The 15,719-nt window shown below is 49.8% G+C and overlaps 1 protein-coding gene across 4 annotated transcripts; it reads right to left on the bottom strand.

Moving 5' to 3' along the window:
- Nucleotides 1-958: 958 nt before the first annotated feature.
- Nucleotides 959-14,658, bottom strand: LOC308584040 (uncharacterized protein). Of its 4 annotated transcripts, XM_081188691.1 has the most exons (8): nucleotides 14,277-14,658; nucleotides 12,801-12,905; nucleotides 9,467-9,547; nucleotides 7,960-8,064; nucleotides 5,760-5,855; nucleotides 4,850-5,387; nucleotides 3,288-3,494; nucleotides 959-2,104 (listed from the first exon to the last, which is right to left on the bottom strand). In XM_081188691.1, the coding sequence occupies exons 1-8, from the start codon at nucleotides 14,340-14,342 to the stop codon at nucleotides 1,893-1,895; spliced, it is 1,410 nt and encodes a 469-aa protein (XP_081044817.1). In that variant the 5' UTR covers nucleotides 14,343-14,658; the 3' UTR covers nucleotides 959-1,892. The 4 variants fall into 4 exon arrangements, with proteins under 4 accessions (XP_081044817.1, XP_081044818.1, XP_081044820.1 ...); XM_081188692.1 differs by lacking the exon at nucleotides 12,801-12,905; XM_081188694.1 differs by lacking the exons at nucleotides 7,960-8,064; nucleotides 9,467-9,547 and having other exon boundaries at nucleotides 5,760-5,842; nucleotides 12,797-12,905.
- Between the last annotated feature and the right edge of the window lie 1,061 nt (nucleotides 14,659-15,719).

Genomic DNA, 15,719 nt, shown 5'->3' with positions numbered 1-15,719 from the left:
TGGGATGGATGACCGCTGAGGGTCCCTTCCAAGCCTATAGTTCTATGAATCTCTCTGTTTCAGTCATTAACCAGTAACTGCAAGCATGCGAGTTTGGTCCTTGGCGCTTGTATACTTAATGAGCAGGTGAATTACCACCTTGCAAAATGTGCTAGCCCTTGTAGCTTGGCCCTTAGCACACTTTTAATATACAGTGCTCCCTTGGTTCTCGAACTTAATCCGTTCCGGAAATTCCGTTCCAAAACCAAAGCGTTCCAAAACCAAGGTGTGCTTTCCCATAGAAAGTAATGCAAAATGGATTAATCCGTTCCAGACTTTTAAAAGCAACCCTAAAACAGCAATTGAACATGAATTTTACTAACAAAACCATTGATCCATAAAATGAAAGCAATAAACAATGTACTGCAGTCACACAATCAATCAGCTGGACTGGGTTCCACACAGTCACAAAAACAAAACGAAAAAGCCTCAAAAACAAAAATGCAAAATAAATAGCAAAAGCAGACAGATTTCAGTGTAACACTCAAAACGGAGCACATTCGGCTTCCAAAAAAAGTTCGCAAACCGGAACACTTACTTCCAGGTTTGCAGTGTTTGGGTTCAAAGTTGTTTGAGTACCAAAGCGTTAGAGAACCAAGGTACCACTGTATAGAGACAAACAACAAGGTTCACTAAATAATATTTCACGGTCTCTGCCTGCAAACATGCCATAACTATAAAGCGCATTTCCCCCCACTAGATTCCACGGAGGGAAAATATGCTTTAAATGTATGGCTTGTCCGTATTTGCTCTTCCTCAGGCTGAAAAGTCACTCGCAGTTCTGAAAATTATTTTAGGATGCATCGCTGACAATACAAATTCGCAGCATGCATAGGCCGATCTCTCAGGCCTGTGATAAAAAGGGTCGTTCACAGGCTGGATTTTGTAGGGAACAAAAATGCAGTCAGTGGCTCAGTAGCCCAATTTATTAGCTTTATTTCCATATTTCACACTGGGGACACAACAGTTGCTAATACAGGTGCATGAGCAGACCCGAATTTGCCTTCTCTGTCCCCAACACCACCCCTGAAGTGTAGCTCTAATTTTACGCCTTCCTCTTAGAGGCTTAGAAAACCGAAAAGACCCCCATCACCAATGCAAATCCAGCCATGCAAAAACATACAAGCAGAAGTCTACAGAGTGCTGAGATCTCCGTCGTCAATGCAACAGCACGTTTAGCAACCGTGACAACCTTCACACAGTTGCATGTGTGCTCCTTGTGTGAAAAGCACATATGCACATGGTTGGACATTTGCAACTGAACTTCAACCTGGCTGCAGATTTTGGACGTCTGGCAGGGAACAGACCACCACCGTTGGCACTTGAACCCCAATTGCAATTCTAAAAAACCCTGATTTCAAAATTTAAAACTCTGCACTTCTCAGATTCAAGAGCTGTTCCAGCCATGGTTTTGTAAGGCAAAGTTCCTGCAAAAAGGCTGGCTTTTAGCTTCCTCCAGGTAGCATCACGGCTGGAAGTGGGCCAAGTGGGTTTTGGAAACTTGAAGGTGACGTTCTCCCCAGCTGAAGGCAGCCAGTGCTAGGACACCTGCTTGGCCTGCAGAAGGGCCAAGGTAAACTCTCCACTGGCATCTCCAGGTAGGGCGGGGAGAGAACCCTGCCAGCCTGTGTAGACAGTGTAGAGTTAGATGGCCCCGAGGTTCTAACTGTGACAAGGCACCTTCTTCCGAGAGCTCTGCTCCCATATCATGACAGCTCAGTGCAAGTGGAGGCAGCCTTTAGTTAGCCAGTCCAAAAAACAGTGCAGTGAGCACCCTCATTCCCTGAAAACTCGATTTTGCATGCCCACCGCGGTCAACCACCCTACAGAAGTTGGAGCGCCGGATCTGTGGCTCAGCTCCTCCTCTGCTTCTGGATAGCCTTTGCCACGGACGCCACGGCAGCCTCGTTCATCTCGCAGGGGTAGAATCCGTCCTGGATGCTGTAGCAGCCATGCACCGTGCGCACCAGGGCTTCGTGCTGGACCTGCCGCTGGGTGTCCAAAATCTCTTGGGTGCTGCCCTTCGGCTTGTGGTGAAGGACAACCAAGACGGCCTTTCGTACTCCTGGGGTGGGGGGAAATGGAACAGAATCATTATCATTGATGTTATTTATTATTATTACATTGGTACCTCTGGATGTGAACGGGATCCGTTCCGGAGCCCCGTTCACATCCAGAAGCGAACACAACCCACATCTGCGCATGTCATGATTTGCCGCTTCTGCGCGTGACGTCATTTTGAGCGTTTGCGCATGTGCGAGCGGTGAAACCTGGAAGTTAACGCGCTATGTTACTTCCGGGTTGCCACAGCGTGCAACCCGGAAATACTTATCCTGAAGCTACTTCAACCTGAGGTATGACTGTATTAAGAAACCAGGAAGATGGGAGTATTTTCTAAAGACTGGAGTCAATTTGTACAGTCATACCTCGGGTTATAGCCGCTTCAGGTTGCGTTTTTTCGGGGTGTGGAGCGCGTTACTTCCGGGTTTCGCTGCTCATGCATGCACAGACGGTCAAAATGATGTCACGTGCATACGCAGAAGCGGCGAATCGCGACCCACGGGGTGCGTTTGCTTCCGGGTGTGAATGGGGCTCCGGAACGGGTCCTGTTCGCATCCAGAGGTACCCTGTACCTTTTTAAAGCCCATGACATGAGCCTGTTGGCTGGATCAGGCCAGAGGATGCTCACCTGGTCTAGCATCCCGTTTCCCCAGTGACCAACCAGATGCCCTTACTGGGATGGAAACGATGCCTTATGAGGAACGGCTAAGGGAGCTGGGCATGTTTAGCCTGGAGAAGAGGAGGTTAAGGGGTGATGTGATAGCCATGTTCAAATATATAAAAGGATGTCACATAGAGGAGGGAGAAAGGTTGTTTTCTGCTGCTCCAGAGAAGCGGACACGGAGCAATGGATCCAAACTACAAGAAAGAAGATTCCACCTCAACATTAGGAAGAACTTCCTGACAGTAAGAGCTGTTCGACAGTGGAATTTGCTGCCAAGGAGTGTGGTGGAGTCTCCTACTTTGGAGGTCTTTAAGCAGAGGCTTGACAACCATATGTCAGGAGTGCTCTGATGGTGTTTCCTGCTTGGCAGGGGGTTGGACTCGATGGCCCTTGTGGACTCTTCCAACTCTATCATTCTATGATTCTATTCTATGATGCTTGCAAGGGGACGACGACGTGAATGCGAGCTGTTTGTCCGCGTGGGGCAGAGCGCAGACCTGCTTGCCCTGCATGAACTACTCACTGTTCAGCGCCGCCAGGGCACAGAGTGTGTCGCTGCCCACGCGGGAGGAGACAGGGCAGAAGAGGAGGAGGAAGCGGTCAGACTTCTCTTCGTAAGCCTCCTGCTGGAGGGAGATCCCGTGGCCTGCCAGGAGCTTGGAGACGTCGTTGACAATGTCCTTTTCGCAGCCTCCTGTCTGCCCAGTGGTCCAGACCTGCACGTGGAAGGCTGGGGACAGGAGGAAGGGAAGAAGGGAATGGGGAGAGAGAGACCCCTTTCAGTTCATGGCTGGAATCCCACCCCTACTTGGCTACATTATTATTTTTATTTATAGATTTACAGTGGACGCTCGGGTTGCAAATGTGATCCGTGCGGGATGCATGTTCGCAACCCGCAGCAGCACGTCTGCGCATGCATGGGTTGTGATTCGTGATTTGGCACTTCTGCACATGCGCAAAGCACGATTTAGTGCTTCTGTGCATGCGCGACCGCCCAAACCCGGAAGTAACCTGTTCTAGTACTTCCGGGTTTCGGCGGGTGCGTAACACGACAAACCACAACCTGAAGCGGCTGTAACCCGAGGTATGACTATATAAGGTGAGGGTAGCCGATAGGAGTTGTAGTCAAACCATCTTCCCGGCATAATAAATAATAATAATAATAATAATAATAATAATAATAATAATAATAATAATAATAATAATATCTGGCTGGGTTTCCCCTGCCACTCTGAGTGGCTCCCAACAGAATATCAAAAAGACGAGAAAACATCAGACATCAAAAATTTCCCTAAACAGGGCCGCCTTCAGATGCCTTCTAAAAGTTTAGCAGTTGTTTTTTCTCTTTGACATCTGATGGGAGGGTGTTCCACAGGGTGGGTGCCACCACCGAGAAGGCCCTCTGTCTGGTTCCCTGTAACCTCACTTCTCACAGGGAGGGAACCACCAGAAGGCCCTCGGTGCTGGACCTCAGTGTCTGGGCAGAATGATGGAGGTGGAGACGCTCCTTCAGGTATACTGAACCGAGGCCGTTTAGGGCTTTAAAGGTCAGCACCAACACTCTGAATTGTGCTCAGAAACCTACTGGGAGCCAATGCAGGTCTTTCAGGAACGGTGTTATGTGGTCTCGGCGGCCGCTCCCAGTCACCAGTCTAGCTGCCACATTCTGGATTAGTTGTAGTTTCTGGGTCACCTTCAAAGGCAGCCCCACGTAGAGCGCATGGCAGTAGTCCAAGCGGGAGATAACCAGACCATGCACCACTCTGGCGAGACAGTCTGCGGGCAGGGAGGGTCTCATCCTGCGTACCAGATGGAGCTGGTAAACTGCTGCCCTGGACACAGAATTGACCTGCACCTCCATGGACAGCTGTGAGTCCAAAACGTTTCCCAGGCTGCGCACCTGGTCCTTCAGGGGCGCAGTTACCCCATTCAGGACCAAGGAGTCCTCCACACCTGCCCACCCCGTCCCCCCAAAACAGTACCTCTGTTTTGTCAGGATTCAACCTCAATCTGTTGGTTGCCATCCATCCTCCAACCGCTTCCAGGCACTCACACTCAAAATGGCTGCATTTGGGCTGTGCTTACCTGTGAGTGTGGGAGCAGAAGTGGGCCAGGAGGAAGAAGCCCATCTCTGGGATCCGGGGCTCCTCTGGAGTTTCGCATTCTCTTGACGGAGCCAGTCGTTCTCTTGCACCAGGTGTGACACTCGGATGCCCTTCTCCTCCAGCTCCTGCTGAAGCTCCCCATTCTTTCCCAGTAGCTCGGACACCAGTTTTTCCTGGTCCTCCAACTTCTCCTGGACTTGTTGCTTCTCCTTCAGCAGACGGGACACTTTCTCTTTCTGCTCCTGCAGCTGCCGGTTGTCTTCTAGCCTGTGGGCTCTTTGCTCTTCCTGGATGCTCTGAAGCTTCCGATTTCTCTCCTGCAGCTGGAAAACGAGCTCCTCTTGCTCGCTCAGCTGGCGACGGAGCCGCTGGTTGGCTTCTAGCAGGTTGGGCTTTGCGGCTGACAGGCTGCTTCTCAGGGGCTGATCGTCGGCCAACAGCTGGGCAGCGATTCGGACAACCACCTCCTGGGCCTGGAGGAATTGGGAGGCCAAGGGGTGCAAGGAACCCCTCAAAGTCTGCAAAAGAGGGAAGGTCCCAGGCTGTCAAGGCAATCTAAGCAGGGAGGTGCGGCGAGCCCAGAGCCCTGTGGGAAACTCCTTGAGCTACATAACAGGCCTTGTAAGAGGAGTCTAGGAGGGTGAGGTCCGGACTGACTCCAACTGCACAAAGCTGAGGTTGCTGAACACTTGGACTGTTTGGGGGCTTTTATTGTTAATGACCAATTAATTAAATGAAATAGTTTTAATTGGGTTTTGAAAAAGATGCAGTTAACTTTTCCTGTTTTGAATGTCACCAGGCTATTATTCCTGTTCTGCAGGGGGTTGGACTAGATGCCCCTTGGGGTCCCTTCCAACGCTACAAGACTATGATGCCTCTCAGTTACTTGCCTGCAGCTGTGACTCCAGAGAGCCCGCCTCTGTCTGACTTGATGCTCCGTTTGCTGTGGTGCAACTTCCACTCTCTGCCGTGTCTTGAACCTGGTGCTGTAAATAGAGATGATAATAATAATAATAATAATAATAATAATAATAATAAACAACTTTTTTTAATTTATACCCCTCCCTCCCCAGCGGAAGCCGGGCTCAGAGCGGCTAACAACAATAAAAGTAACACAGCATTCTAAAATCAATTTGTTTTAAAATCAGTTCAAAATCAAATTAATGGCAACCATTGGGCTAGAGTTTTATGAGGATCACAGAAGGAGGGGGTCAGACTGCGCCCTGGCCAAAGACCTGGTGGAACAGCTCTGTCTTGCAGGCCCTGCGGAAAGATGTCAAGTCCCGCAGGGCCCTAGTCTCTTGGACAGAGCGTTCCACCGGATCGGGGCCACAGCCGAAAAGGCCCTGGCTCTGATTGAGGCCAGCCTAACCTCCCTGTGGCTCGGGACCTCCAAGATGTTTTTGTTTGAAGACTGTAAGGTCCTCTGTGGGACATCCCAGGAAAGGCGGTCCCGTGGGTACGAGGGTCCTAGGCCGTATAGGGCTTTAAAGGTCAAAACCATCACCTTAGACCTGATCCTGTACTCCACCGGGAGCCAGTGCAGCTGGTATAGCACTGGGTGAATGTGATCTCGCAGCGAGGACCCCGTAAGGAGTCTCGCCACGGCATTCTGCACCCGCTGGAGTTTCTGGGTCAGTCTCAAGGGCAGCCCCACGTAGAGCGAGTTACAATAATCCACTCTGGAGGTGACCTTTGCATGGATCACAGTGGCTAGGTCAGGGCGAGAAAGGTAAGGAGCCAACTGCTTAGCTTGGCGGAGATGAAAAAATGCCACCTTTGTTATAGCTGCAATCTGCACCTCCGTGGAAAGAGAGGTGTCGAAGATTACACCCAAACTCTTAACGGGCGGTGCTGGCACTAATTGCGCCCCTGCAAGAGATGGGAGTTGCCCCCCCAATCCCATATTGTCCCGACCCAGCCAAAGGATTTAATTTCAAGGATTTAACTCCCACGTAACCATCCAGCCACAGCTTCCAGACATCTGATCAGTGTGTCTGGGGCCGAGTCAGGATGGCCGTCCATCAACAGATAGAGTTGGGTGTCATCAGCATACTGATGGCACCCCAAACCAAAACTCCGGACAGGTGAGCCCAAACAGGTTCATGCTGCTTTTAAGAGTCTCATCACTGTTTGCTGGGATCCAGATCTCATTACTCTCGACCCCCTGGGGCCATAGCTGTCAACTTACAGATTTGAAAATAAGGGACCGGCAGCCTTGAAAATAAGGGACCTGCAGCCTCACCTGTTCCAGGCACTCCAGTCTTCCTGTCCTCCTGCAGTCTGGTCAAACTCATGCTGGTAGCTTCGAGAACACTGTCCAACCAACTTTGTAACCAGAGGTTCAACTGAATAGAATCTGAATCACATGCACCACAAGGCCTTAAGATGGCTCCCTGGCCTGGCTTTGCACTGCAAAGTTTGCAGCAGCACGTGCAACAAAATGGCGTCCAGCATTCAAAAACCCCCTCAGCTTGCATTAACTAGCCACACAGGAGGCATGCAAGCTCCACCCCCCACCTTAGACTTCTTATTGGGTGAGCAACACAGCCAAGCAACACAGTTGGAGCCTCCCTCCTCCCTGGCCGGCGGGGAGGGAGGGAGGGAGAGGAGCTGCTTCCTTTGAAATTTAAGGGACATCATTTAAGGGACATCCATCAATAAGGGGCAGCAGCAGGACATGGCGCTGGAATAAGGGACTGTCCCTTCAAATAAGGGACACTTGACAGCTATACCTGGGGTTGTGGGAGCCAACTAGGATGGTTGGCTAGCACCTTGTATGCTTCCGGCACTCCTGCAGCCAAACAGGTGTCAAGTGTCTTGCTGTGATTTCCTTTGAAACCCCTCAGCTAGGCCAAGAACCCCAAGAAGTATAGTACACTCCATTGTCCCTCGAGACAGAGACGGATGCCAGCAACAACCCCTCCATCTTTGATGATTAATATAATCACCATTGCTATCTTATTGGTTTCTCACCTGCCCCTCAGCACGAAATATGGGAAATTGCAATGATATAAAAGCACAATATTGGAAAAAATGAACTTAATGAACTTCTCGTCAGTAGCTTAAGAAGATGACTCTGTTACTTGCCTGCGGCTCTGAGTCCAGAGAGCCTTTTTCTGCCCGACTCCATGTTTGCTTTGACGGTAAACCACCTCTGCTCTCTGCCTGACCTTGCGAACACAGAGGGTGCCCCTTAAAAACAGCACAAACAGGCATCGCTGAACTTCATCACACATGAGCACTGGCCATGCTGTCCAGGGCTGATGGGAGTTATAGCGTGAGACGCCGGGAGAGCGCCAGGTTGTACTATACTATTGCATTGGGTAATAATAATAATAATAATAATAATAATAATAATAATAATAATTTATTTATACCCCACCCATCTGGCTGGGCTTCCCCAGCCGCTCTGGGCAGCTTTCAACAAAATATTAAAATACAGTAATGCATCAAACATTAAAAGCTTCCCTAAACAGGGCTGCCTTCAGATGTCTTCTAAAAGTCTGGTAGTTGTTGTTCTCTTTGACATCTGGTGGGAGGGTGTTCCACAGGGCGGGTGCCACTACTGAGAAGGCCCTCTGTCTGTCTGCCTGTAACCTCACTTCTCACAATGAGGGAACCGCCAGAAGGCCCTCAGTGCTGGATCTCAGTGTCCGGGCAGAATGATGGGGGTGGAGACGCTCCTTCAGGTCTACTGGACTGAGGCCGTTTAGGGCTTTAAAGGTCAGCACCAACACTTTGAATTGTGCTCGGAAACGTACTGGGAGCCAGTATAGGTCTTTCAAGATCGGTGCTATGCGGTCTCATAGGCTGCTCCCAGTCACCAGTCTGGCTGCCGCATTCTGGATTAGTTGTAGTTTCCTGGTCACCTTCAAAGGTAGCCCCACATAGAGCGCAGTGCAGTAGTCCAAGCGGGAGATAACCTGAGCATGCACCATTCTGGCGAGATAGTATGCGGGCAGGGAGGGTCTCATCCTGCGTACCAGATGGAGCTGCCTTCCTGCCTTCCTGGGCTTCATTCCCCCCACATGCAACAGCAGAGTAATAATAGCAGTAATGACCTGTAATAGCAGCAAAGCTTCTCACATTTTGTTGGGAGTTTTTGCTGTTGTTACTGATATCGACTTCTTGTATCTTTACTTTTCGGTGGAAATTGTTCAGTTTGGTTTTGCAGTTTTTAATGTGCTTTGTTTATTTTTGTGACTACTTTGCTATGTCTGCAATTATGTAAATCTTTTCATATCGTGAGCAGCCTTGAGCATTGTTTTAACTCTGGAAAGGCGGCGTACAAAGAAAAAATGATGATGATGATGACATTCCTGCATTGCAGTGGGGTTAGACTAGATGCCCCTTAGGAGTCCCTTCCAACTTTGCAATCCTGCGATTCCAAGGAGGCAAGTGACATGAGGAATAATAGAATTGTAGCGTTGGATGGGACCCCCCCAGGTCATCTAGTCCAACCCCCTAAAAGGCAGGAATCTCAACTTAAGCATCCATGACAGCGAAGCAGCCCAAAGACCCCCATTGAGGGGGTGCCTGGAAGTTAAAACCAGCCCCGGGATTTCCTGGCGTTGATTTTAGGACTTGCCTGCACCTCTGACTGTGGAGGGTTGGTTTTCGTCTGGCTTGAGGTTCCTCCCATTGGTGAATGATAGCGGCTGTCCGATTTCGAAGGCTGTAGACAACGAGAAGAAGCCTCTTAAAAGCAGAACGAACATAAAGCAAGCAAGAGAGAAGACCAGCCTCACTAAGGAGACAATAGCCACGCACTGGGAATGCTGCCTTGGAAGAGAATCGAAGGGAACCCAGTGGTCATCTAGTCCAACCCCCTGCAAGGCAGGAGTCTCAACTTGCTCATACATGAGCCCTGCAGGTGGATTAAAGAGCCAAAGCGGCCCCATGTAGCACAGCATGCTGTTCCGACAGTGTCTGCTGTAATAAACGGAAATCTGCCCTTATTCCCTTATGGGGGACACAAGAGCCCATTTGCAGGTTCTCCATCAGTCGGAGGAAAAAACAGAGGCCAACCAGAGAATATTGGGAAGCAAAGCAGCTAGTAAGCCTGATCTTTATTGAACTGTTGCAACAGGATGCTCCCCTCACACGCAGGAAAGGAGGAGGACCCAGAACCAAGGTGTGCCCGCCCTTATATAGACATTTTAAATTGCCCGCCCTGGAGTCCAAGTCCACCCCCAGGAACATCATACCTACATCACAGAAAAGGTGGTCTACAACAGAAATCTGAGTGCCTTGTTTACCTCCTGTCTGGCAGGTTACCTCTTAATGGTCACTTGATCGGATACCCTGGGGAGCCTGGCCAGTCTTCTGTAGTGACAAATACTTAGTTCCTGAGCCAGGTCACAGGCTCACCCTATTCATACACAGCCATATCCTTAAGACAGGATTTCCGAAGGAAAACACAACGGGGAGGCTTTTCCATTTTCCTTCGACCTTGCAGAAAAATATTTGAGGTCAATTGGGGAGGGACAAAATGGTTTCAGGACTTTTTCTGTGGGGTTTCAGACATGTGGTTTATATATGCAGTTATGAACATTTACATATATATATATATATATATATATATATATATATATATATATGCAGGTTTTGGTGTCTTCGGGTGTCTTCCCGTGTAAGAGTTGGGGTGTCTAGGCGACGTTTCGACGAGGTCTCACTCGTCATCTTCAGGCTGGTGCTTTCGGCTTCTTGTTACTGGAACAGAGCAGGATCTCAGTGTTTGAGTTCCTATAAATACTGTTGAGGGGGTGTGGTGTATAGCCTCCAACGTTCTGGGCAGAGAGGAAGTTCCCAGGTTAGTGTGTCTTTTCTTCTTTTGTTCATTGATTACTTGAGGGATAGAACAAAAGAAGAAAAGACACACTAACCTGGGAACTTCCTCTCTGCCCAGAACGTTGGAGGCTATACACCACACCCCCTCAACAGTATTTATAGGAACTCAAACACTGAGATCCTGCTCTGTTCCAGTAACAAGAAGCCGAAAGCACCAGCCTGAAGATGACGAGTGAGACCTCATCGAAACGTCGCCTAGACACCCCAACTCTTACACGGGAAGACACCCGAAGACACCAAAACCTGCATATATATATATATATATATATATATATATATATATATATATATATATGACCTTAATTTTTTTTTATTTTACTGCCCAGATGCCCCCATGGGAAGAAGCTTGCAAGCAGGACCCCAGATTCCCAGCCACTACCTATGACAATGCAACTTTCATCCAGCCCCTAATCCTAACAACAGCCCTGTGAGGTAGGCCAAGCAGTGGCCTAGGGACAGGCTCCAGGTCAAATGGGAAGTTTGCGGCCAAGCTGGGATCTTGACCCCGGGTTTTTCCACTCGGAAGCAGAGATTACTTTTCTGGGACAGCACCTGCACTTTGGAACTCCCTGCCAATTGATGCTAGGCAGGCTCCATCCCTGTACTTTTTGGGGGGCTGGCTGAAAAGGGGTGTGTGCAGGTTTTCAAGGTGGGGAGAAGAAGAAGAGGAAAAAGAAGAAGAGGAGGAGGAGTTTGGATTTGATATCCCGCTTTCTCACTACCCGAAGGAGTCTCAAAGCGGCTCACATTCTCCTTTCCCTTCCTCCCCCACAACAAACACTCTGTGAGGTGAGTGGGGCTGAGAGACTTCAGAGAAGTGTGACTGGCCCAAGGTCACCCAGCAGCTGCATGTGGAGGAGCGGGGAAGCGAACCCGGTTCACCAGATTACGAGTCCACCGCTCTTAACCACTACACCACACTGGCTCTCAATGGAATTGGAAGAGTTGGACAGGACTAAATGCCTAAACAACAAGGGCCAGGAAGAGAGTTCACAAGGAGATGGTAAATACTATCGTTTCCTTGCCTCTCCTTCCTTTCCTGCTTGCTGCCTGCTCATTACCTCTGGGGTTTGCTAAACGCATTCCTCCTTGATTCCTGTTTTATTTACCCAAAATGTAATGGTAAAGGGACCCCTGACTGTTAGGTCCAGTCGTGGCCGGCTCTGGGTTGCGGCGCTCATCTCACTTTGCTGGCCGAGGAAGCCGGCGTTTGTCCGCAGTTTTTCCAGGTCATGTGGCCAGCATGACTAAGCCGCTTCTGGCGAACCAGAGCAGTGCACGGAAATGCCGTTTACCTTCCCGCCGGAGCGGTACCTATTTATCTACTTGCACTTTGACATGCTTTCGAACTGCTAGGTTGGCAGGAGCTGGGACCAAGCAACGGGAGCTCACCCCGTTGCGGGGATTCGAACCGCCGTCGTTCCGATCGGCAAGTCCTAGGTTCTGTCGTTTAACCCACAGCGCCACCCACGTCTCTACCCAAAACGTATGCATGCTCAAATTAGTTCTTTGTAGTTTTAACTTTGTCCCCATATGGTGGTGTTTTTTTTTTAATGCTCAAAGGAAATCTGATTGGTTCTTACAAGCGCTGTGTTAAAAGTTCTTTTGTTAATAAAAGAGACCTGGGCCAGAGTGTGGCAGATTAGTATTGGCACTTCCTCCCAGAGTCTTGCAGGCCAAGCCTTGTGTGTATTTTATTAATCAGGGTCCAATGCTTCCTTTGCCTTCGGAACGCAACACTCAGAAAGGCCAAGAACCCCAAGAAGTCTTGCATCCTGGGAAACCCGGGACCTTGATGCAGGCTTGCACCCCAGGGTGGTCACTTTGGCGCTGCAAACACAGTGCTTTGACTTCACCCCCGGAGGCACACTCCATTGTCTCTTGATACAGAGACGGATGCAAGAAACAACCCCTCCATGTTTGATGATTAATAAAATCACCATTGCTATCTTATTGGTTTCTTACCTGCCCTTCAGCATGAGGTTCCCATGGCAAATTGCAATGATATAAAAGCACAATATTGGAAAAAATGAACTTAATGAACGTCAGTAGCTTAAGAAGATGACTCTGTTACTTGCCTGCGGCTCTGAGTCCAGAGAGCCTTTTTCTGCCCGACTCGATGTTCGCTTTGACGGTGAACCACCTCTGCTCTCTGCCTGACCTTGCGAACACAGAGGGTGCCCCTTAAAAACAGCACAAACAGGCATCGCTGAACTTCATCACACATGAGCACTGGCCATGCTGTCCAGGGCTGATGGGAGTTATAGCGTGAGACGCCGGGAGGGAGCTTGCAAAACTATGATTCCTGGCACCTCCCCTAGATTTTGGCCCACGTTTTATTTTATTTTTTAAAATCATTTTTATTGAATGGTTTTATGTTACAAAAAACAATACAACCACACTACCACTAAATATAATTAAGAAATAAAAATTACATACATCAATATTTAGTTTGTTATTTACCATCTTATTTCCTCCCAAACATCCCATACAAAAACACACATATGTGCAGACACCCACACAAATGATTATAATGAAAGTAAATATTTCCCCCCTTTTATCTTCCAAAATCTTTTCTTCAACTTTGACTTCCTGTCAAGTCTCTTTGCATATATTTTGCCTTAAAATTGAATGTACGCGTACGCAAAACAATAAACCTTTCTATATAATTTTTCCAATGCATTCTGAAGACATAATAAATCCTTACTTGTTGTCCACCTCCTTTATCACTCGAATGCTAGCACGGAGTCAAAAGTATTATTGTATTTTTGAACGTATCTTCTATAACCATCACATTTTGGCCCAGGTTTTAAGGCGTGTGACTGGTAAAGGTAAAGGGACCCCTGACCATTTGGTCCAGTCGTGGCTGACTCTGGGGTTGCGGCGCTCATCTCGCTTTACTGGCCGAGGGAGCCGGCATACAACTTCCAGGTCATGTGGCCAGCATGACTAAGCCGCTTCTGGCAAACCAGGGCATCGCACGGAAACGCCGTTTACCTTCCCACCGGAGCGGTACCTATTTATCTACTTGCACTTTGACGTGCTTTTGAACTGCTAGGCTGGCAGGAGCAGGGACCGAGCAACGGGAGCTCACCCCGTCGCTGGGATTCGAACCGGAGACCTTCAGATCGGCAAGTCCTAGGCTCTGTGGTTGAACCCACAGCGCCACCCGCGTCCCAATTAAGGCGTGTGATGCTGGGGCCGAAATGGTTCTCCCCATTTTATGTTCACGACAGCCCTGCAAGGTGGGTGAGGTTTGGCCCCCCCTTAGCTAAGACACCCCCACACCCCCCCCCCGGCTAAGCGAGCGGCTCCCTTTCACTTTCACTTTCACCCTAGCCGCTTTCACTTCCCAAGAAAGGGGCGAGGACTTTGCTCTGGTTCAGGAACGCCCCCCTCCCCCGGTCCCATCAGCAGCAAAGGAAGCTTTGCCCCCCCCCAAATTTCTGCATTGGGTGGGGCTCTCTGCACGGGAGGAGAGGCGTCACCCCTGACCTGAAGCCGCCGAGCATGTGCAGAGTGCCTCGCCCATCCCTCGCCTCCCTCCATCTCACCTGGCTACGGGATGCTTGTCGGGGGGGCTTCTCTGCCTTGCTCTGGTCTCCCCACCCCCCGGACATAACTCGGTGGGGTTGGATCCGGCGCTCAGTCGATCCCCGACCCTGTCTGCCCCGCAGCGCCCAGGGCCCCGATCCCCGGAAAGAGCCGCGCCCTCCGGGCTGGATCTCTCCTCTGGCCGGCCAAGGTCCGAGGAGTTGACCTGCGGAACGCGCTGCAGGGGGAATTGGAAGCCGGCTTCTCCCAGGCTGGGACCACCGGGGCGCGGCTCTCAATCCAGGATTTGGGGTGCTGGGACCCCCTGGGTGGAAGCCCCCACCCCTCTCCACGGCCTTGAGCGCGCACGGTTCCCAGCAGCTGCGCGCAGGGTGGAAAAGGAAAGCGAAAGTCCCGCGGAGGGAGATCCGCTGCAGCTGGTCTCTTTCTCCGCCCCCTAGAGGTCACTCGCCCCATAGATCCATCATTCCCCTTCCTTTGCTGGCTTTGCACCTTGGATAAATTCTGGTGCCCGGGAGCAGGACCTTGCAGAGCCAGGCAGGGGCCCCGGGCCAGGTAGATAATGTGCGCCCCCCCTTTTTTTTACCCTGGGGATAACTGAAGTCTTATAAATAAGTAAGTATATAAAGTAATTTTTTTTATAATGTATTATAATTTTAAAGCCCTTCCTGGAATAACTCAGAGAAGCTATCAGCTCTGCCGTGCAGGGCCACCCAAGATGGACAGGTCATAGTGGAGAGTTTTGACCAAACATGATCCACCTGGAGGAGCAACTGACAAGCCACTCCAGTTAGAACTGGGGGACAGGGGTGGGCAGGCTGTATATTGTCTCCCTGCTTATTTAAATTATATGCAGAATTCATCAAAATGGTCAAAGGCCTGGAAACGATGCCTTATGAGGAACGGCTAAGGGAGCTGGGCATGTTTAGCCTGGAGAAGAGGAGGTTAAGGGGTGATATGATAGCCATGCTCAAATATATAAAAGGAGGTCACATAGAGGAGGGAGAAAGGTTGTTTTCTGCTGCTCCAGAGAAGCGGACACGGAGCAATGGATCCAAACTACAAGAAAGAAGATTCCACCTAAACATTAGGAAGAACTTCCTGACAGTAAGAGCTGTTCGACAGTGGAATTTGCTGCCAAGGAGTGTGGTGGAGTCTCCTGCTTTGGAGGTCTTTAAGCAGAGGCTTGACAACCATATGTCAGGAGTGCTCTGATGGTGTTTCCTGCTTGGCAGGGGGTTGGACTCGATGGCCCTGGTGGTCTCTTCCAACTCTAGGATTCTATGATCATGCGAAAGGCTGGGCTGGATGAATCCCAAGCCGGAATTAAGATTGCCAGAAAAAATATCAACAACCTCAGATATGCAATGACACAACCTTGATGGCAGACAGTGAGGAGGAATTAAAGAACCTTTTAATCTTGCCACCCCCCCCCTTGTCCC

The sequence above is a fragment of the Podarcis bocagei genome (assembly GCF_964188305.1).
Source record: "Podarcis bocagei genome assembly, chromosome: 3".
Taxonomy (NCBI): domain Eukaryota; kingdom Metazoa; phylum Chordata; class Lepidosauria; order Squamata; family Lacertidae; genus Podarcis; species Podarcis bocagei.
This window is presented reverse-complemented; position numbering and strand designations above follow the sequence as displayed.